The following is a 25000-nucleotide window of genomic DNA, read 5'->3' on the forward strand; positions in this document are numbered from 1 at the left end:
GAGCTCTGCAGAAGAGCATCTCTGAACACACAACACGTCCAACCTTGAGGCAGATGGGCTACAGCAGCAGAAGAGCACACCGGGTGCCGCTCCTGTCAGCTAAGAACAGGAAACTGAGGCTACAATTCACACAGACTCACCAAAACTGGACAATAGAAGATTGGAGAAACGTTGCCTGCTCTGATGAGTCTCCATTTCTGCTGACACATTCGGATGCTCGGCTCAAAATTCGGCGTCAACAACATGAAAGCATGGATCCATCCTGCCTTGTATCAACGGTTCAGGCTGGTGGTGGTGGTGTAATGGTGTGGGGGAGATTTTCTTGGCACACTTTGGGTTCATTAGCACCACTTGAGCATCGTGTCAACACCACAGCCTACCTGAGTATTGCTGCTGACCATGTCCATCCCTTTATGAGCAAAGTGTCTCCATCTTCTGATGGCTACTTCCAGCAGGATAACACACCATGTCATAAAGCTCAATCATCTCAGACTAGTTTCTTCAACATGACGATGAGTTCACTGTACTCAAATGGCCTCCACAGTCACCAGAGCTCAATCCAATAGAGCACCTTTGAGATGTGGGAGATTGGCATCATGGATGTGCAGCCGGCAAATCTGCAGCAACTGTGCGATGCTATCATGTCAACATGGAGCAAAATCTCTGAGGAATATTTCCATCCGACCTTCCACATTGAATTTATGCCACAAAGGATTAAGGCAATTCTGAGTCCAACCTGGTACTAGTAAGGTGTACCTAATAAAGTGGCCGGTGAGTGCGTGTGTGTGTATATAACAGTGGCATTCACAATGAACTAAATTTCAACTTGTCATGCTTAAACTTGATCTGAAGTGAAATGAAAGTAGTGGCATGTGTGAAATGCCCTATGTAAATATTTGTTCATCTCTAATTCACAACCAATCAATAATGTGTGGTGTTTTGAAGGAGTTTGTGCATGACTTGTATTGCTTCATAAGTCATTTTGGAATATCAAGTCATTAAAAAAAAACACGGCACATATTTCTGAAAAACAAGGCAAGCTGTGAGGCCATAATAACATCGTGACGTGCATTTAAATAGATAGTTACCTCTAAATTGAACATAAATCCACTATTTACTTAATTACAAGTGTTTACAAACCTTTAGAAAAGTTTCTTTATTCGGTTACACAAATGATATTATTTTGAAGATAGCCAGAAACCCGTAATCTCTGACATACACAGTAGGAAATTAAATACTATGAAAGTCAATCAGTTTTCAACAAAAAATAAATAAATAAATATTATCATTTGTGTTGAGAAGAAAAGAGAAAGCTTTGAAGCTTTTTAAGGGAAAATATTCATACTATCTGTGTAGCTGATGCTTTCTCTGAGGTTTGAATGATGCAGTTCAGTCACCAAAGCCTGTGGCTACAGCAATGTTGAGCTTGTGTTCAAAGAATAAACCACATTGCGTCATACCTCTTTCGGTAACGATGCTAGACGATTCCTATCACAGTTGAAGTTGGAGAGTTTCTTTAGTTTTCCAATACTTCTTGGCAAATTCTGAAAGATTAAGAACAGACATTGTTAAATCACTTAATGTATACTGTAAAGAAAAAATGCTGATTATATTATGAAGTTCTAGGCATGGGCTGGTGTAAGATTCTGACGGCATGATAACCTTAGATATAATTATCACAGTATCACACGGTGGCCGAGAAGTGCAAAACAACATGTTTTACCACGCTCACCAACAACAACTTTCCCCCGCGTCATTACCGGTGTGTGGTACATTCTACGTCACTTCCGGTGCGCGGTACATTCCCTTTCCGTAAGAAATCTGTAATTGTAAATTTGTTTCGGGACTTGTAAAAGTGTTGTGCGTCTTGTTAATTAGTTTTCTAAAATGTGAATTTGCTTCGTCCTTGGTAAAATAGTTTTTCCTGTGTAATTGTGTCTGATGACAGGTAAACATGTTTTTCAAATTGTAAATTTGTCTCAAGCTTTGTAAAAGTGTTTCAAACTTTGTAATGTTGTTTTGCACTTCTCGGCCACCGTAGTGTTGAGATTACTGCTATAAATATATTGTTTTTAAATATCTGGGTAAAAAAAAAAACTTTGTACACAATAAAATTTAATTTAAGAAAGATTTATAATATTTTGTAACAGTAAACGTATCAGGCCAGGGCGAGGCAGTGGCGCAGTAGGTAGTGCTGTCGCCTCACAGCAAGAAGGTCGCTGGGTCGAACCTCGGCTCAGTTGGCGTTTCTGTGTGGAGTTTGCATGTTCTCCCTGCGTTCGCGTGGGTTTCCTCCGGGTGCTCCGGTTTCCCCCACAGTCCAGAGACATGCTGTACAGGTGAATTGGGTAGGCTAAATTGTCCGTAGTGTATGAGTGTGTGTGTGGATGTTTCCCAGAGATTGAAGGGCATTCGCTGCGTAAAAACTTGCTGGATAAGTTGGCGGTTCATTCCACTGTGGCGACCCCGGATTAATAAAGGGACTAAGACGACAAGAAAACGAATGAATGAATGAATGAATGAACATGTCAGGCCACATAATTCAAGTGCATCATAGACTTCTGCTGTCTTCATTTGTTTCTAAAACACAGATTTCTCTACAGTTTAAAATGTTTATATATATATAGATATAAAATATAGATCTTTTCTGCTAGTGATACTGATGTCATAAATAAATGTAAATAAAAAAAAATCATACACATATCTTAGAAACGGTATAGCAGAAAATTATGACGTTTTTAAAACCTTGACTTTTCTAAATCGCGGTATACCTTGAACACGGTTATCGCCCCATGCCTACTGTAGATCGTTCATCCAAATATGAAAAGTTCCTTATCATTTATTCACCCTCGAGTGGTTCTAAACCTAAGTGCTTCTAAATCCAGTATATGTCTTCAGTTTGGAAGGGATGGATTATAAGAATAGAATAAATAAGATTAATAATAAAATTATAAGCAACAGCAACATTACATTTACATTTAGTCATTTAGCAGACGCTTTTATCCAAAGCGACTTACAAATGAGGACAAGGAAGTAATTTACACAACGATAAGAGCAACAATGAATAAGTGCTGTAGGCGAGTTTCAGGTCTGTACAGTCTAAGAAGGAAAGTATTAGTAATATTTTAGTAATTTATTTATTTATTTTTTTGGGTACAGTTAGTGGTATGTCCAGAGAGGCAATTGCAGATTAGGAAGTGAAGTGGAGACTAAATAGTTGAGTTTCTAGTGGTTTCTTGAAGACAACGAGTGACTCTGCCGTTCTGATGCAGTTAGGGAGTTCATTCCACCAACTGGGCAGATTGAATTCGAGAGTTCGGGAAAGTGATTTCTTTCCTCTTTGGGATGGAACCACGAGGCGACGTTCATTCACAGAACGCAAGTTTCTGGAGGGCACATACATCTGCAGAAGTGAGAGCAGATAAGAAGGAGCAAAGCCAGAAGTCGCTTTGTAGGCAAATATCAGAGCTTTGAATTTGATGCGAGCAGCAACTGGCAGCCAGTGCAAACGGATGAGCAGCGGAGTGACATGTGCTCTTGTAGGTTCATTAAAGACCACTCGAGCTGCTGCGTTAATATGGAAATAAATGGTAGTTGATAGAGAAAGACGATACATATAGCTGCAGAGACGAAAACTATTTTTAATAAATTTACAACAGTTTGAAAAACTCTATTTCACATTGTCATTATGGAGTAATGTGTGTAGAATGTTGTGAAAAACAATGAATTTAATCCATTTAGAAATAAGGCTCTTACATTAAAAAATGTGGAAAAGTGAAGCTCTATAAAGACTTTTCAGATGCACTGTAAATGCACGACTACGCGCAAGGAAGGTGGCATGGGTCACGCCGATCACTCCACGCAGAAGTATGAATCGGCCTTCACTCACCACCAGCTGGTTTTCTGTCAGCACTAGTTCTGTCAGGCTTTCACAGTGGCCGATGCTCTCCGGGAGCTGCACTAAACGGTTCTGATCCGCTTTCAGTATCGAGAGACGTTTTAATTTTCCTACGAGAGAGAGAGAGAGAGAGAGAGAGAGAGAAGTCAAACATCCCAGCTCATTACTGTGCTCTGTTCACACACACACACACGCACACTCACTCACATACACAGGCACACAAACACACACGTGCACAAACTCACTCACACCCACACATAACACACTTGAAATGCATGCACACACTCGCACACACGCACGCATACACACACACACACATATGCAAACTCCAACTCAGACAAACACACACACACACACACACTCTCACATGTGCACAAACTCACTCACACAGGCACGCATACACACAAACATGCACTCACTCACTCACACACACACACACACACACACACACACACACACTCACACACTCACACACTCACACACTCACACACTCACACACACAAGCACGCACAAGTATGCAAACTCCAACTCCCACAAACAAACACACACTCTCACATGTGCACAAACTCACTCACACAGGCATGCATACACACACACACACACACACACACACTCACACTCACACTCAGACACTCACACACATGCTTGCAAACATTCACTCACACACAGACACTCTCACGCACTCTCACGCACTCTCGCTCTCACACACATTCACGCCGTCACTCTAACACACTTTCACTCGCTCACACACTCCCGCTCAGACACTCACTCACATGCTCACACAAACTCACTCATTCACACACTCACTAACCCATTCATTCTCTCTCTCACACACACACACACTGACCGATGCCCTCCGGCAGCAGGTCTATGAGGTTCTGGGACACCAGCAGGTCAGTGAGGGACAGCAGGTTCCCCATCTCCTCCGGGAGGCGCTCTAACTTATTCTCCGACACATCCAGACACGTCAAGCTTCTCATACTGCCCACTTCCTAAACCACACACACACACACACACACACAGATAAACATGCATGCAAACACAGCCCTAAATATCAAAGACCAGCAGCTTGTGTTCGAGTTAAGGATCCCAATCTCCACAAATACCCAAGGTTTTCTAAATAAACCATCACTAATTGATTTAGAGCGGCACGGTGGCTCAGTGGTTAGCACTGTGGCCTCACAGCAAGAAGCTCACTGATTCGAGCCACGGCTGAACCAGTTGGCATTTCTGTGTGGAGTTTGCATGTTCTCCCTGTGTTGGAATGGGTTTCCTTCGGGGACCCCTGATTATTAAAAGGACTAAGCCGAAAAGAAAATGAATGAATGAATGATTGATTAATCGTTTAGCTAAAACAAGCCCAATTTGGGCGCTCAGAGAAAATCTAATAGACGTCTAGTTTTGGACTATTGACAGGCGTCTATTAGATTTCCACGGACAGCTCAAATCTAGCCTTGCTTCAGCCAGAACATCCTTGGTTCATTTAAACTGGGTTGTTTTAGAAAGGGTTGCTGCTACACTGTAAAAAAACTAAGTTGATTCAACTTAAAATTAAGACAACAGACATTTCTGAGTTAACTCAAATCCAGTCAAGTGAAGTAATTTGGTTGAAAGTTGAGTCGACTCAAAATGTCCTTTAGTTTGTTGCCTTAAATTTTAGGTTAAGTCCACTGTTTTTTTTTTACAGTGTAGAAGGGAAACAGCTCTGGCCGGAAGTTAACAAGATTTAAATATTATAATTGTATTTTATTAATGTCTACCTCTACTCCAATCACCACAGTAATGTAAAACAGTATTATTCGTATTATTTATTAAATTACACATTAAACTCTATTTTATTAGCATCTAATCCTACACCGTAAAAAGCAACTACTTAAACAAGTGAGTAAACCCATTTAAACATCTCAAATGGCACTCAAATAATTTAACAAGCAAACTCTACTACCATCATAAATTCGGCATAGATACACAAACACCCACTTACATATGTGGGAAAAGAGAGAGAGAGAGAGAAGAAAAAAGAATATATATATATATACATACATACACATATACGTATATATACATACACATATACATATACATATATATACATACACATATACATATACATATATATACATATATATATACACATACATACATACATACATACATACACATACATGTATACAATATATACACATACATGGAAAATACATACATACATATAAACACATACATCAATGTATAATGACGATCTGTAGAGCATCTGATGGTAGTATACCATTTATGATGGTAGTAGAGTTTGCTTGTTAAATTATTTGAGTGCCATTTGAGATGTTTAAATGAGTCATGTGACCGTAGTACTCAAAAGAGACTCTAGACGCACCTGATCACTGTTACCCTGATGAAGGCAGACTTCTGCCGAAACGCGTTGGTTTTTAGAGATCTAGCCATGTGAATAAAGGCTTTTTAATTTTTTCACTTTACTCGAGTGCCTTGGACTGATTCTTGTTGCAGATTTGATGAATCCCTTACCCAAAGAGCACCGACCATACATTTGAACTTACCCCAGAGCGCTTTTTGTTTTGTTTTTTCTGAAGTGAGTAAACCCATTGCTTTTAAAAGTGCCTAGTTGATTTTACTGGCAAATTATAAAATATTTCTGTTGAAACTTGGAACTATTAAGTTGACTTAACTTAATTTTTACAATTATGCACAGTTCATATAGTTAACCATTCCTCAATTTTTTAAGTAAAATCAACTATTGTTTTAAACAGTGTAACCCAGCTCTCACAGTAATGTAAAAACAGTAAGTATACAGAGTATTGCTCATATTATTGATTAAATTACCCATTAAATTCTATATTATTAGCGTCTAACCCTGGCCCAACTCTCAAAGTAATGCAAAGAAAAGTAATTATACCAAGTATTATTCATATTATTTATTGAATTATGCATTAAACTATATTTTATTAATGTCTACAAGATAAATTGCAGGACAAGCAATGTTGAGTTGGTATAAATATTAATCATTTGCATGTGTGTTTGAGGACTGTGACTGTATAATGAGAAACATTCAGGCATATGAAACTGCACCGTTTCAACTTTAATAATTCATTAATTTTTTTTTCTGCCTAGTCCCTTTATTAATCCGGGGTCGCCACAGCAGAATGAAGAACCAACTTATCCAGCATGTTTTAGGCAGCGGATGCCCTTCCAGCTGCAACCCATCTCTGGGAAACATCCATACACACTCATACACTACGGATAATTTAGCCTACCCAATCCACCTGTACCGCATGTGTTTGGACTGTGGGGGAAACCCACGCAAACGCAGGGAGAACATGCAAACTCCACACAGAAACGGCAACTAACCCAGCTTTGAAGAAAAATCAGAATGTGTGTACAACAGGAACACAAAGAGCTGATCTGACAGTCAGACGGACAGCTTTCTAGGATGAAATGTACAGGATGATGTGTCAGGCGTGCTTTACCGCGGGTATATCAGACAGCTGGTTTCCATCAAGCCACAGGTCTTTCAGGCTGACAAGACAGCCTATTGTCTCGGGCTGCAAAAGAAGAAAACAAGTTTGACAGAGTTCAGATGGAGGCGCAGGAACAGCAGGTGACTGACACCGAGCAGCACAGGAATGCAGAGGCAGAAACCAGCACTCATTCATTCCAGTGGAGGAGGCAGAAAGTCCAACGCAGGCCTCGATCTGCCAAACACAGCTCACATTCATGCAAACAACAGCTTTAGATCTGGATAAATCAGTGCATGGAGGAACGAGGCATTGGTTATTCTCAAAAGACGTGCCAGACATTGATAAGCCATCCATTAGGGGTACAAAATATACCGTTTCAGCATTGATATCGCAATGTGTGTATCCGCAATCCGCTTGTTAAGTGTGACCTCACGCGAAGCGGCTTCCGGGTCCAAGTGCTCAATTCAATGTATTCGGAGACTTATGAAATGGTAATAATAAACGTTTACAAAGCGATTTAATACTTTCGAAAATCACGATCGCAATTAATATGTCCATGGCTAACATTCGATGGCCAGAAAGTGATTCGTTTTTTATTAATTGTTAGAATTTTGGTATTTGTGATGCAGCAAGCCCAGAGATTGTTGTGTACACTATGACTTCATATAAAATTAACTGTAATGTGGGATATGAAGTAAAAGTGATCATAAACAAATCATTTCTCAACTCAAATGATTCCGGTTTGGACCCGGAAACAGTATTACATGCACCAACACGTTAGGGCTGCTCGATTATGGGAAAAAAACATAATCATGATTATTTTGGTCATAATTTTAATCACGATTATTCAAATGATTATCAGTTGAAGTCAAAATAATTCACCCTTCTGTGAATTTATTGTTATAAATAAATATTATATTATTATATAAAATGTATATATATATATATATATATATATATATATATATATATATATATATATATATATATATATATATATATATATAAAATGTGTGTGTGTGTGTGTGTGTATATAAATATAACAAATTATATTATTATTATATTATTATATAAAATTAATATTATATATAAATATTATATATATATATATATATATATATATATATATATATATATATATATATATATATATATATATATATAAATATATATATATATATATATATATATATATATATAATATATAAATATAACAAATTATGTTTAACAGAGGATATTTTTACAGTATTTCCTATAATATTTATTCTTCTAGAGAAAGGCTTATTTGTTTTATTTCAGCTAGAATAAAAGCAGGTTTAAATATTTTGAAACCTATTTTAATAGCTCGATATTATTAGCCCCCTCAAGCAATATATATATATATTTGATTGTCTGCTGAAGAAACTACTGTTATATAATGACTTGCCTAACTACCTTAATTAAGCCTTCGTGTCACTTTAAGCTGAATACTATATCTTGAAAAATATCTAGTAAAATATAGTGTGCTGTCATCATAGCAAAAATAAAACAAATAAGTTATTAGAAATGAGTGATTAAATCTGTTATGTTTATACTGTGATTTAAGCATCTTCACTGTATTTTTGATTTTATTATTAATTAATAATAAAAACAGTCGGCAGCAGCAGGTACATTGCACGCTGTCACTTTAAGAATAGTGCGGCTCTGATATGGTTTCTCTTTCACGTGTCTTTTAATTTTCAACTTGTGTGTTTATTAAACAAATGAGGGTTAATATGAATAATCAATAAACACCGTGCTCTGACACAAATGTGCATGTATTTGACCATTAAAGCGACCAATATTCTCTGATTAAGATGGCGTTTGGTGTGCTTGTGTGCTCTGCTGTCCGAGGCCAAGCTTGGCGCGCACACAAACAAACACAAACACACTCGCTACCTCTTCGAGGCTGAGCACGGCGCGCACACACACAACAGCACGTGCTCTTTTGCGCTTTTAAAAATATGAATGATGCGCATCCCGTGCTGCAAAAGTTACATCACAGCACATGCTTTTAGTCATTTTCACGTGGAACTGAGCTTTGCACAGCAACACATGTGTACAACTGGAAAAGGGGCGGTATGTGATGGAATAATCGTTTATTTCGATTAATGGTTTTTCATAATCGTTACAAGCCGAAATCGGATTTTCGATTAATTGCACAGCCCTACAACACATCATCACTTAACAAGCGGATAGTCACATCGCCAGGATAGGCAATGTTGAGTCTGAATTATAATTGACCAGGAGCTACAGATTTGTATTTAATCACTGTATTGATACTGACTTTATATAATTTATGCAATACATAATTTATATATTTATATATATATATATATATATATATATATATATATATATATATATATATATATAATTTATAAAAACACATATTTATAATTTTAAAAATATAATTTATATTTTTCGTTCGCTTTGTCTTGTTTCTAGTCCAAATATCGACATTTCAAAGCGAAAAATGTTTATTTCACTTACTCCACTGGCAGATCATTTAGCTTGTTTTAAGCAAAACTTTTACTTTTGACAGTGAAAACTAAACAATATTTTTACTTGATCCAATCTTTTTCCGATATTTGGACTACAAACGAGACAAAGTAAGAAAGGCTTTTTTTTTTTTTTTTTGCATTGTGATTATTTAATTTCTGAATACTTTTAGACTTCCGGAAAACTGTCAAATAGAGCTAGTCAAACTGCACTAGACATGGCATGACTCTCGACATTTACTAAGCCTTGATTCCAGTCATTATTACTGTTATTAGTCCTGTTAGAAAATGATGGTACAATTCTCAACACTCACCAAATTATACAGTTCATTGCTTCCTACATCCAGTTCTTCGAGTTTCTGAAGTTGAGACAGAGACCTGGTTGAAACAAAGCAGAATAAACAACTATGAGTGTCTGCACACGCACACACTGATGCAAACACACAAACTAGTATTACACTTACTCTGGTAAATATGTCAGCAAGTTCTCTCGGAGTTCCAGTGATACCAAGTTACAGAGGCTGGAGGAAAGACAGAAACAAAACACTTCTGTCAGTTAAATCTTTATTCATACTAGAGCTGCACGATTCTAAAATGAGAATCGCGATTTTTTTTGCTTAAAATAAAGATTATGATTCTCACGATTCTGTAGATGTAAAATAAAGCTATGGTAAAAACAAACATACATCGATAATAATATTATGTGTGGGTCTACTGGCTTCTATAAATAATTCTATTCTACTTATAATAATTCTGATGTTGAATTATGATGTTTGAGATATATGCTTGCAATCTGTCATATTAGACAAATTTATTCACTGGTAAAATCAGACATTTGCCATTATCAGATTATATTCAACAATATATAGGCTAGAGTGGTTATACTGACATTGTAAACATTTATTTTCATGCACAACTGTGGGTTCGCTAAGACAGAAAAAACATATCAAATGCTTGTCGTAATCATAACTCTAGAATGTGATATGATCATTTAAATTAAGTGCACGCTTTCCGTTTCATTTTGACTGCTAAGTGCTTGTTCATACTTCGCGCACGGCTCCCAAACGATCTCTCTGTGCACACAAACTGAATATTATTTACAACTGTATTACCTGTTACTCGCAACATATGCAGGTTCTGTTCACTAAAGTAGATGCGCGCTCATCTATCATTAAGTAGAGCGCGCGCGCCCGCCCTCTCTGTGATAACAGCTCACGGTCAGAAGCTCACGTCACGAGTGATTTCCCGATCACGAAAACATCATTATATTAAAACAAAAATGACATTTTTAGGTGAATTATACCTTATAAATACAGATTGTCACTCATTCACATCAATTGGAGGTGTCAATGTCACTGAGCAACGTGTGTGAAACAATGAAAAGACTCTGAACTTGAAAATATGATTGGCAGAATCGTAGAAATGCTGGATTAAGATCGTCTACGGGGTCGAATCGAGATCGCGATCTTTTAACGATTAATTGTGCAGCTCTAATTCATACTGAGTGGTAAATTATATGGTCATGATGCATTTCCGAGTTTGATTTATTCTTCAGAGTCACAGTTGGATAAACTTCTGTGGGAATTATGAATCGTGTGTAAAAATTGAGATCACAGTTAGTGGCATTGTTAAAACATGATGTAAACATAGGCTCTGATGTGTACACAAATAATTGCCGTTTTATAGTTTGAGAACTAAATTTAGTTGTTCGCGAAGTGCCATGGGATTATTAATGACCACAGAGAGTCAAGACCTCAGTTTAACACATTATCTGAAAGATGGCACTCACTGACAGTATATGGAGCCAAGATTCTCACAGAAATCAGTCAAGTTTGGTGAAGGAGAAATCATGGTTTGGGGTTACATTCAGTATGGGGGTGTGTGAGAGATCTGCAGAGTGGATGATCAACATCAACAGCCTGAGGTATCAAGACATTTGTGCTGCCCATTACATTACAAACCACAGGAGAGGGACAATTCTCCAGCAGGATAGCGCTCCTTCTCATACTTCAGCCTCCACATCAAAGCTCCTGAAAGCAAAGAAGGTGAAGCTGCTCCAGGATTGGCCAGCCCAATCACCAGACATGAACATTATTGAGCATGTCTGGGGTAAGATGAAGGAGGAGGCAGTTCCTCCCAGGCTAAAGTATAAATCAGCCTTTACCTGACCCCATCCCTGAACCCAACCGTCAATAAAATGTAATCCAATTGGGTTTCAATGAAAACACCCTTCGTTTTTAGCATCACCCACCATTCTGGAAACTCCCATTACTCTCCTACAGACTTTACATGACAAGTCAGTGAGATGTAGTTGATGTATGCCCAGTGGGAAGAACACTTAACACACACACACATCCTAAGATAGCCATCACAAACTTCCAGAAACGAGCACACGATCTCAGCCTTGAGCGTCGCAGATGGTGCAAACACATCTCAGATTATGATTTCTGCAATTTAAAAGCAGATACGGCTTTAAGAATAACAATTACAGCCAACAGGACATCCCGGTTCACCATAAAGCAGTCCTTCAGAGATAAGCGCTTCAAGAAAAACAACTCTCAGGGTTGAAAGGTTTCGATTTTCAGTGGACGCATCTGAAAATAAGGGTCAAACTGAAAGCAGCGGTGTGTGGCTGTTTGACCTCTTGTGCGGGTCAGCTTGATTACCAGAACAGAAACGCTGCTGTTTTTCACGACAGCTAAACAAATGTAATCTTTTAAACAAGACTTCAGCACCATCTGCAGCTCACAGCCACACGCTTTAATCAGCTCGGTCTTCTCAAATGAAAGAGAGAGAGAGAATAAAGAGAGTGGATTATTGATGGAGGCTGTATTTCAATTCCACAAACTAAAGCCTTTGAATACTGCTGTAATAACTGACGTTCAGGATGGAAACGTCATCAGCGCTACACATCAATGTTTTGTTTGCGCTTCGGGAAATGAGCAGAAGCTTGAGTGTGTTTGCGGGATGTGCACATGTGTGATTGGGTTCGCTGAGGGGATCGCAATCACAAATGTTGATGTTAAAGGAGTATTAGAGCAGCTTTAAGCACTCTAGGATTGATTTCTATAAAAATGTCTCAGTCGTTCTGCCGCACTGAGCCAGATTAAACCATCTGCAAGAAAAGGAGACGTGCTTTCCTCTTTCAGACATTATGCTTGTGTTGTGATACAGTATATATGGTTTTACAATTCTGTGACTAAAAGCATCTAAAAGTGTGCATTTATAAACATGTTTATAAAATATTAACATAATATTTATAGATACAAATATCCATTTATAAAATACTAATAAAAAATATATGTAAAAAAGATAGTTGCTTATCTATTATTATTGAGAAGGACATACATACATACATACATACATACATACATACATACGTACTTACGCACGCACGCACGTACTTACGCACGCACGCACGTCTATATATATATGTGTGTGTGTGTGTGTATATATGTATCGAAAATTTATATATGTATCGAAAATTTTGGAACGATACCCAGCCCAACAATACATACATACATACATACATACATACATACATACATACATACATACATACATACATACATACATACATACATACATACATACATACATACATACATACATACATACATACATACATACATATCTATATATCTATCTATATCTATCTGTCTATATATATATATATATATATAAAATGGGCTCTTTGACTCATTAGGAAAATTAAGTCACTGGTCATAAAAGCTCAAGACAAAGTAAGTTAATAAAAAATAAAAGCTCTAGATGTGTTTTGAAGAATCAGACTGCTGGAGAAATCCACTGAGCTGAGAGACAGAGGAAAGGAAGAGGAAATTACACAGGAAATGAAGAGAGACATGGAAAGAAAACAAGCGTTGCCCAGACGTTTCCCAGATTTCAATCTGAAACCAGTCCAAGTTACCAGAGAGACAATATGAACACACACACACTGGAACTATAGGCCGAGGCAGTTTCTGAAAAAAAAATAAAATAAAAAAAAACATGGAGAACTCACTCGTGAAGAGCTCACTATTAAAACTATGAAGCCAGATCAGTCTCAAAAATAATATATTTATAAAACAAAATTCCTACACAGTTCACATTTTCAAGATTGATTTTGTAAATTCAAAACACAATTTGTCAATATGCAAATCCAGATTCAAAACACAATTTGTAAATACGCAAATCCAAATTCAAATTTTGTCAAATTAAAACACCATTCATAAATATGTAAATTAAATTCGTAAAACAATGTAAATACGCAAATCCAAATTCATAAAACTATTTGTAAATTCAAAACACAATTCAGAAATATGCAAATATAATTCTCAAACTCAAAACACCATTCGTAAATACCTAATTTGCAAATTCAAAACACTGTTCGTAAATACGAAAATCCAAATTCAAAAAATAACTCTTAAATTTAAAACACAATCCATACATATGCAAATCCAAATTCAAAACCCAATTTGCAAATTCAAAACACCATTTGTAAATATGCAAATCCAATTCGCAAATTCAAAACACAATTCGTAAATACGCAAATCCAAATTTAAAACACAATTTGTAAATTCAAAACATCATTCTAAAATTCAAAACACAATTCATAAATATGCTAATACAAATACAAAACACTATTTGCAAATACGCAAATCCAAATTCAAAACACCTTATGTAACACAAATCCAAATTAAAAAAAATATTTGCAAATTCAAAACACCATTTGTAAATGCGCAAATCCAAATTTAAAACACAATTCATAAATGCACAAATCCAAATTTAAAATACAATTCGTAAATACACAAATCAAATTCAAAACACAATTTGTAAATTCAAAACACAATTCATAAATATGCAAATATAATTCTTAAACTCAAAACACCATTCGCACATTCAGAACACCATTTGTAAAAAGGCAAGAGACGATAACCATTTTCAAGGTATAGCGCGATTTAGTCAGATTTAGTTTTAGTTTCTTACTCAGACATTAAAAAGTATATATATTAGAGCAGTAATCACAATACTGTGATTCCATGAAACCGTAATGTTTTTAACCAAGGTTATCATATCATCAGAATGCCCATGCCTATTTGAAAATACGCAAATACAAATTCAAAACACCATTCGCAAATACAATCCATAGATTCAAAACACAATTCATAAATAAGCAAATCCAAATTTAAAACACAATTCGTAAATTCAAAACACAATACGTAAATACACAAATCCAAATTCAAAACACCATTCGTAAATTCGCAAATCTAAATTCAAAACACCATACGTAAATACGCAAATCCAAATTCAAAACACCATTCGTAAATTCGCAAATCTAAATTCAAAACACCATACGTAAATACGCAAATCCAAATTCAAAACACCATTCGTAAATTCGCAAATCTAAATTCAAAACACCATTCAGAAAGAAGCAAATCCAATTCGTAAAATTTATAAATTAAAAAATTAATTGTAAATTTATCATTCACAGATCACAATTTTATTTACCGATCAATTAAACACGCAAGGCTACTTTATGCATTAAATAATTATATAAAGAATTGAATTATCCTTATTTCCGATCTCTTAGACCTACACTTTATTCTGTTTTACAGTTTTAACATGTACATGCTGTTTAGCAAACATTTTAGCACTTCGAAAGTTATTAAACTACGTGTCTTTTACTAAAAAACAAAAGATCAAGGATTGAAATGAAAAAACAATCACGCCATCTTGCAATGCTTTGAGGGTTAAATTCGTGAGTTAAAACTACACACATGAAGTAAACATTCTATACAGATAAATCCAAGACCAATAAAAATATCTAGATATATTTTTATTTATTTATTTTATTTTACTTTAATGAATATATTTTAGTGTTACTTTGTATTATATCTACGTAATAATTTCTTCAATTTTCAATGTGTATTTAAAAATAAAACATTAAAAAGCCAGCGAAGAGAAGTTTAACCCTAACCCTGACATGACCTTTATTGAATTATTCACAGGGTAAACTATTAATCAATTATTATTATTATTGCTGGTCAACAAGCCTACTTATTTCCCGAATACAATGGGACTTCAACACACAAAAGACACACAATAATAACAACAAAAAAACTCCTACTTTCCAATGTTGTCTGGAAGTGCTTGTAAGGAAATGTCATTGATGGAAAGGCATGCTAAATTCCGTAATTCTGGAAAACTTTCAGGCAATCTGAAACAAAACAAACACATAAAGCCTTTTTCACACAGGGAATGACAGAGTGTACAGGTGAATATACATACATAGGAATAAATCACGAACATTTTAACTCAAACTGAAGCTGATCTGAGAACAGCAGCATTACAACATCCAGCAAATCGGGGGAACAAACAATTAAACTGGGCCAAAGTGGATCCAGTACTAATGCATAACGGATGACCTGTCCAGCACAACAGCGCCATTAGCATAGCGTCAATAAACCACAGAGACATCCGTTATCGTGTTAGTCATGAATAACATCACAATTAAGAGTCGCTTAAAGAAGCACACAGACCCGATGCAAAATGATCTGATAAGCGACTCTACAACTGATACAGCACTGAAGATGCGTTCAATATCCAAAAATCATGTTCAAATATGATAATTAGGCTTTAACAGAACATCTCTTAGCTATCAACGCATTGCAATGGATGTTTTGAAACTACAGAGCAATGATTATAAAAATAAGTGTTTAGGTATACAGGTGAAGTCAGAATTATTATCCCCCTTGAATTATTCGCCTCTGTTTATTTTTAAATGCACATCATTTACCTTGTCAAAGGATTTCCACTAAAATCTGCTACTTGGAGGGTTTTACAATATGAAATGCTTTCAGGGAGCTCCATGATGTCTGCGAAAGAGAGAAGAAACAGATTTTATCCACTTGCAACAATAAAAACCTTGTAATACTGAAAACAATCCTTGAAAGCTGCCCATGTAGGCTGTATTTTATGGATTCGAAGAACACCCGACCAATAGTGGGTTTGTCAAATATATATAGTCTACGATAACATTGTGATAGTTGATTTAACAATGCGAGCTGACATTATCCAGCATGTCTGTGACTTCGCAAAACCCAAACATTAGCGTGTCTTAAGAGTGCAAAGGCAAAGACTACAGTGAAACCTGTCGGAACACAGTCAGAATAAACACATAATTCAAGCTATAAAATTATTATTACAATAATATTTTTATTAACACTTAAATTTGTATAGTATTACTTATTTTACACAACAGTTCAACAAACTAGCCCCTTCAGACCCTGCGTCTATTACGATGGACATCCCATGACATCCCATGTTTTTTTCACTCACGGAGCATTTCACTAGAGGTCTGAACCTATACTGGTCTCACGGTTCGGTTCAGTTACGATTATCATGCCGTCGATTCGGTTCAATTCGATATCTCAGTGCATCACGGTGCATTGACGATGCTTTCCATATATAGTGTTATATTTTAGGGGGGAGGCTATAACAAGCTGTCTGTATAAACAAACAGAGACACAGCACCACACTGTCTCTTATTCAAACACATACACAAACATAAACAGCACCAAACAAACACACACACACACACACACACTTAAGCCCTCGCAACAGGGAGAGCTCGCGTTCAGCCCATCAGCCCAGACGTGGCCATCATCCTTTGCGGTCTGTTGTCTACAGATCCAGTAATGTGGAAATGGAGTGTGCTGCTAGTAGCGGGGATGAAAAATAGCTGGAAATGATCGAACCTAAAGCGGATTTAAAATTGGATGTGTGGAAGCATTTGGGGGTGTTGTTGTTGTTGTCACCGCGCGCGTAGTGAAGAGCCGATGAAGAGCGGTGTTGTTGCGCGCCTACTGTAAAGTGCTGGGTTGGGGGGGGGGGGGGGGGGGGGTGAGCGCTCATACTCAAGAGCGGTGTTGTTGCGCGCCTACTGAAGGGCAGGACGGAGGGTGTGTCGCGTCACGGGGGCACTTTTGATCATTTTGGAAGGGCACTTTCTATCCAAGACATGTGTAAAAAGGGCATGTGTACTGCACAGGTTGAGCCCTATGTGTGCACGTGCCTGCAAGTTGGGGAATACGACTAATAACAGTCATGGGGACTGCAGAACACAGCACACTTGTTAGATTGATGCAGATATTGACTTGTACCGTAAAGAGACCTCTATCTCACTCATGGCTTGTCCTCTCACGTGGTGGAAAGACAATGCACAACGTTACCCACTGCTGTCAACCTTGGCTAAATCATATCTCTCTGTCCCAGAAACCTCAGTCCCAAATGAGAGGGGTTTTTCTGTTGCAGGGGACATGCCCAGAGACCCCAGCTTTTACCAGATTATAGTTATATGATCATTTTCCTTAAAAAACCCACTTCTATTTAAGTGAGTGAGTGATTAAATGTTGATTAAATGTTTTCAACAATACTAAATTGAAACTTTATTTTTTTATATGGTTTAATAATTTTTTGTTATTGAAAATATTTAAGTTGCTGTTTCAAAGCTTACAGATAGATGGCTAATTTGTATGTCGTTGACACTTTTGGCACTTTTTAGGAGTATTTTCATTAGTTTTGTTTTTCCTGTAAATGATTCAATAAATACCGTACCGTGCCATTCATACCGAGGTATTACCGTACCGTGAAATTCTGATACCGTTACATCCCTAGTGATTAATATTATCAATTATAATACATGTTTGTTTTTTATAAATTCCATACATATAATAGTATTTAATTGATCAGAAATGTCAATTATCAGAATTGTGCCAGCCTAAAAAGATGCGTCTTCAAGTGAGATTTGAACACATGAAGAGAGTTACTATCTTGTGAATACAAGCATATCTTATATATATATATATTTACCTACTGTATATACTACAAGTACATCTTGTGAAAGTAACAGAAGCATAGCTCAAAACTGGAGATCGAATGGAAGCCAAATGCAAATGTAGATTGACTAAAATATCTTTGGTAATTTATTTTTTCCATCAGGAATTTAAATAATTATTAGTTTTAACTGATGTGAGTTAGAGGTATCAATGACCTCAGAGCTCTCAGTGGGTCTGTCTTTATAAGCTCCTGCTGAAATCCGCTCCCCTACGAGGAAAGAGAATGTGAGTTTTACCTCCAGATTGTTGCACTATTTTTGCTGCCAAATTACAGGCTTATATTTTGGTCCCTTATGGTTTCCATTTCAGATCCTGCCTTGCAAAAGCACCTAACCAGCAAGGTAGATCACAAGGGTTTGAAACAAAGCCAATATTTTAGATATATAAACATGCCTGCCATAAAAAGGTAACTAGAGAAACCAAGAGAGATCAGAGTTCAGCTGGAATATGATGGCAATTTATATGGAAGGAACTAGGCTGAAAACACTGTGTAAACACACAGAGAGCATAAAACTGCTCTTAAAGTGACAGTTCACCCTCAATATGTTCTGTATTATGCCTAACACACATTAAACAAAAGAACTGCAAATTTGTATATTTCAAAATTAAGGTTTTTAAATTAAATGTACAAAGCAAAAGGACATAAGTGTGTATCTCTAAAAATAAATAAATATTAATTTAATTATGTAATAATAAAGCTTAAAGTGACTTAATTGATTAGAAAACAAAACTTATGTTATACTCTATATATGTTATCTTAGGTTTAGATGTTTTTACTAGAAAGCAACACAAAAATGTTAAAGAATAAAAAAATAAAACGAAACGAAATAATTACTTAAAGTTAAATAATTAAAACAATAAATAAAATATGAAATAAAATAGTAAATAAATCAAATAAAATTAAATTAAACAAAAAAAAATCTGAAATAAAATTTAAAAAAATAATTAAAAAAATCTTAAATAAAATTAGACAAAACGCTAAAACAAAATAAAATAAAAAATATAAAATAAAAAAATAAAATAACATAAAAATATAAAATAAAATAAAACATTAAAATGAAATAAAATACAAAATATGAATTAAAACAAAATAAATTAAATTAAAATTAACAAATATAAAGTAAAATAAAGCATTAAAATGAAATGAAATAAAAACAATATGAAATAAAAATATATATAATAAAATTTAAATTTAAATATGAAATAAACTAAAATGAATAAAAATAAAAATATATAAATAAAATAAAATAAAAATATGAAATAAAATAAAATAAATTTTAAAATAGAATAAAATAAAATTATGAAATAATAATGGGACTAGAAAGAAAGACAAAACATCAGGGAATACAGTAAAACATAAAATTAAATAAAAAAAATATATATATATATTAAAAATAAAATAGAATAAAACAATTAATAAAATAAAAAATGTATAAAATACAAGTTATTTATTATTTTTTTATAGTGGGGTTTGATCAAAAATTAAAATAGTCCTTCACTGTATGGACCAAAAATGCCAACTTTCATCTGTTCCCAGAAAAACAATCAGGTTCAAAAAGACATGAAAGACTCGAGCCATTTAAAACAACCAGACACCACAAACCATGAAGTCTACTTTTATAAAGACCTCTTGAACAAAAATAGTAAAAACAGCATTAGCGAGAGCTGAGTTTGGGTGTGGATGCGCAGAGATGCAGACTGGGAATTACTGTGAGCGATGCTGAATGTAATTGTGGAGCAGCTGCTGAAATATGATGGGCGTTTGCTGGGAAAAGAGCTCGATGCGGGAGGCCAAAGTTTCTCACACACACTTACAGCAATTAATGTGTGGTCTGACCAGGCATGGGGTGATAACCGGTTTCAAGGTTTACCGCGGTTTGGTAAAGTCAAGGTTTTAAAACTGCAAAAATGTTCTGTTATACCATGCCTATGGTATATCAAGTGTTTTCAATGAGTTTTTATGACTATTTAATTTCATATTTTAAAGTAACACAGTATCTCCAGCAGAAAAGGAGACTCTATATCAAATCAAATATTTTAGAGCAGTAATCACAATATGATTTGTTTAATCAAAGGTGATCATATCATCAAAATCTTACACCGGCCCATGACTAAATCTGATAGGGGAAAAGCTTCTTACCGTTTCTCGAGATGTCGAGCTCTACAAGCTGGTTAAAGTTGGCTATATCCCCCGGCAGCCGCTGGATTTCATTGTCGCTCAGACCAAGTTTTCTCAACTTCGTCAAATTGAAAAATGGCTGAAACAGAGCAAGAAAAACACCAATTAAATACTAATACACTTCTGGATTTGTAAACAATTGTATTGTATCTATTCTGGAGGTGCATAACAGTGAATAAATATGCAATATTGTTGTTGAGTATTGCAATAACGATATTTCTTACGATGTATCATTATTGCCATGCTCGTTATTTTTGTTTTGACGCGCCGCGTCAAAACCTTCTCCACCAATCAGGTTTGCACTTTTGTTCACGTGCACGGAGCAGCTGAAGTTACCGTGAACAGCAGTTGGAGGCGCCCAAGCGCAAAACTGTCAATGCAAGCGCACATTGAAGAAGATGCCCAGAGGCGATATGAACGTGGGGCTGCTTATTGCTCTTGTACACAATAATCTTTTTTTTCAACGCTAGAGCAGGAGCTGCTGCTTGAACCATTCATGCTTGTTCGATAAAATAAAATAAAAATAAAAATAAAAATAAATAAATAAATAATAATAAAATAATAAAAAATATATAAAATGTCAAATAAAATAACATAAAAATATAAAATAAAATTAAACATCAAAATGAAATAAAATACAAAATATTAAATTAAATAAAATAAATTAAAATAAAAAAATCTAAGATAAAATAAAGCATTAAAATTAACTAAAATAAAACAATATGAAATGAAATTAAATAAATTAAAATATAAAATAAAATTTAAATTTAAATATGAAATAAAATAAATGAATAAAAATATATATTAAAAAATATAAAATTAAATAAATTTATGAAATAAAATTAAATAAAATTAAAGTAAAAATATAAAATAAAATAAAAACAAGAAATAAATAAATTAAAATAAAATATCACCAGTAACTTAAACAACAAGCGCGTTAACTTCCTCTCCTCACCTTCTTCTGTGTTATAAGAGGGTGTCAGAAGCTTAAAGTTGTGTAGCGCCATCTAAAATCAAGGAGGAATTTTTTTATAAACGTCTGCTTGACGCCACTGAAAAGCGCTTGGGTTTGAATATGCAAAAACGTCTCGTAAAACGCTGACGATAAAAGCAAACAAAAAGCGTCCCGATGTGTAGGAGGCCTTAAGAAACCCACCACATCTCCAATAACCACAACTACTACTACCTGATCTTTCTGTGATCATCACAAATTTGACTGTTTGTAACTTCATAACTAACTCAAAAGACTAAAGACTGAAGGCATCATTTATGTTGCGTGGGTGTTGAGATCCTGATCTTTTACTGATTAATCGTGCAGCTTACACTGCATGCATTACTGCAGGCTAAACAAGTGGTGACAAAAAACATCTTTAATAACCTAAGAAACCCACCGCATCCTCAATAACCACAACTACTACTGGCTGATCTCTCTGTGATCATTACAAATTTAGGATTAATCTACAAGTAAAAAAACAATGTATTCGGATCACGTGGATCATCATGGATCAACTGTGCTCCGTTACACCCCTAGTTAAACAACTTAAAAGTATAAGTGATACTTATCAACATCCATTTATGCTTAATATTATTTTAAAAATGTCTTGCTGACAAATGAGTACAACCTAGAGGTTTGGAAGATTGCGGCACAGCACAAAGATCTAAAATGAAACCTAACTGCACTGTAATTCTTTAATACGCCATTCAGCTAAACAAACAGTACAGTACATTATTATGCCATCCCGAACATAGCCTATGCAACTCAGAAGGGTGTTTAGAGAGGATTATGGGTAATTCTGATGCTCTACTGACTCACATTTGAGTATTATTGATGCGCTGGTCTACGAATACAAGACACACAAAGAAAATCCCCCAACAAAACGGCTGCAAACGCAAGCAAATCCAGACAGAGTTGTTCCAAGACCACTTCACAGACGAAAACAAAAGTAGTTAAAACGGTTAGTAATTACTAATGTCCAGTGGCCTGGCAAAAGCAGCTCAGTGTGTATGGCTCTCTGTGATGTAATCAGCTATTCATGTCTATCTGGCTGACCTACTTGTTGAGTTCCTCCCACCTCTCACTGGCACCACCATTGATAGCAGAAGGGGGGAAAAGTGCATTTGAAGCACCCCAGAAAACAGCAGTCAGACAGAGGCAGAGTCAAACACACAGCCTGGCTGCAGGTGTACAATACAGCTCAAGATTTAAAGGGACGGATCACTTTAAAATGCCCTGGAATCCCCCTACTGTTTATCCATTGGAATTACCAGTGTTACTACTGAATAAATAATAGGGTTGGGCGATATTGCAAAAAGTATCACGATATCATGTTTCATATCATTCGATATCAATAATTATTAAATATTTTTAACAACAGATTTAGGAATATTAGGATTTTTTTCCATTTACCCACTTTATTTTAATTTACCAAAAGGCAAATCTTTTTGAGTAATTTCTTTCATTTGGTTCAATTTGCCAAAATATTATGTTACAAATTGCTTCCAAACACATCTACAACTAGCCCAAAAGGTTAATCACGCGACAAATAAGTCATAAATAGAAAACTATAAGAAGGAGAAAATAATAATTCAATGTTGACCTGCTCTTTTGTCTATGAAGGTATTGTTGTCTCTTTGCTCAGCTCACTTCTTCATGTCTTCAAATGTCGGCGATTCGTTCACGTTACACTGACAGTCACATATAATCATAAACCAAAGTACATAGTCTATAGGAGCCATGATGATTAGTTCACCTTTCAAGTCTTCTGGTTCTTGAGTCGTTCGTTCATCACGTGACAGAATGACTCAAACCCGAGGACTCGAGAGATGATCGGATCAATTCTCTTTCCGGCTCTAAACGCGTATGATTGGCCCGTGAGGAACGAATGACTCAGACCTGATAGAGAACTCGAGAGATGAACGGTTCAATTCTTTTTCCGGCTCTAAACGCGTATGATTGGTCCGTGAGGAACGAATGACTCGGAGCCAATAGAGGACTCAAGACGTGAACAGATCAATTCTCTTTCCGGCTCTAAACGCGTATGACTGGCCCGTGAGGAACGAATGACTCAGACCCGATCGAGGACTCGAGAGATAAACGGATCAATTCTATTTCCGGCTCTAAACACGTATGATTGGCCCGTGAGGAACGAATGACTCAGACCTGATAGAGGACTCGAGAGATGAACGGATCAATTCTCTTTCCGGCTCTAAACACGTATGATTGGTCCGTGAGGAACGAATGACTTAGAGCCAATAGAGAACTCGAGAGATGAACAGTTCAATTCTATTTCCGGCTCTAAACGCGTATGATTGGCCCGTGAGGAACGAATGACTCAGACCCGATCGAGGACTCGAGAGATGAACAGTTCAATTCTTTTTCCGGCTCTAAACGCGTATGATTGGCCCGTGAGGAACGAATGACTCAGACCCGATAGAGAACTCGAGAGATGAACAGTTCAATTCTTTTTCTGGCTCTAAACGCGTATGACTGGCCCGTGAGGAACAAATGACTTAGAGCCAATAGAGGACTCGAGAGATGAACAGTTCAATTCTATTTCCGGCTCTAAACGCATATGATTGGTCCGTGAGGAACGAATGACTCAGACCCGATAGAGAACTCGAGAGATGAACAGTTCAATTCTCTTTCTGGCTCTAAACGCGTATGACTGGCCCGTGAGGAACGAATGACTTAGAGCCAATAGAGAACTCGAGAGATGAACAGTTCAATTCTATTTCCGGCTCTAAACGCATATGATTGGTCCGTGAGGAACGAATGACTCAGAGCCAATAGAGGACTCAAGACGTGAACGAATCAATTCTCTTTCCGGCTCTAAACGCATAAGATTGGTCCGTGAGGAACGAATGACTCAGACCCGATAGAGGACTCGAGAGATGAACGGTTCAATTCTTTTTCCGGCTCTAAACGCATATGATTGGCTTCTGCCTTTCCGCGATAAACGACTCGGACTTGAAATGAACTATACCACCTTCACAAATGTGTGCACACGCGGATGAACGAATCACTCCCTGAGAGGACT

The 25000-nt window shown here is 36.1% G+C and overlaps 1 protein-coding gene across 3 annotated transcripts in view; it reads right to left on the bottom strand.

Moving 5' to 3' along the window:
* lrrc1 (leucine rich repeat containing 1) overlaps nt 1-25000 on the bottom strand; it is a 593918-nt gene that overhangs the window by 547648 nt on the left and 21270 nt on the right. For 2 of the 3 annotated variants that reach the window (XM_087277879.1, NM_001013445.2), the window contains exons 2-10: nt 20925-21042; nt 16684-16762; nt 16015-16104; nt 10352-10408; nt 10202-10265; nt 7378-7452; nt 4746-4890; nt 3890-4008; nt 1461-1544 (exon numbers count right to left, since the gene is read on the bottom strand). In XM_087277879.1, the coding sequence (XP_087134005.1) occupies nt 1461-1544; nt 3890-4008; nt 4746-4890; nt 7378-7452; nt 10202-10265; nt 10352-10408; nt 16015-16104; nt 16684-16762; nt 20925-21042 (831 nt within the window). Of the gene's footprint in view, nt 1-1460; nt 1545-3559; nt 4009-4745; nt 4891-7377; nt 7453-10201; nt 10266-10351; nt 10409-16014; nt 16105-16683; nt 16763-20924; nt 21043-25000 lie in introns of all 3 variants that reach the window. The other variant, XR_015505118.1, reaches the window with a different exon arrangement.

The sequence above is a fragment of the Danio rerio genome, chromosome 13 (genome assembly GCF_052040795.2).
Source record: "Danio rerio strain M-AB ecotype USA chromosome 13, GRCz13ab, whole genome shotgun sequence".
Classification (NCBI taxonomy): domain Eukaryota; kingdom Metazoa; phylum Chordata; class Actinopteri; order Cypriniformes; family Danionidae; genus Danio; species Danio rerio.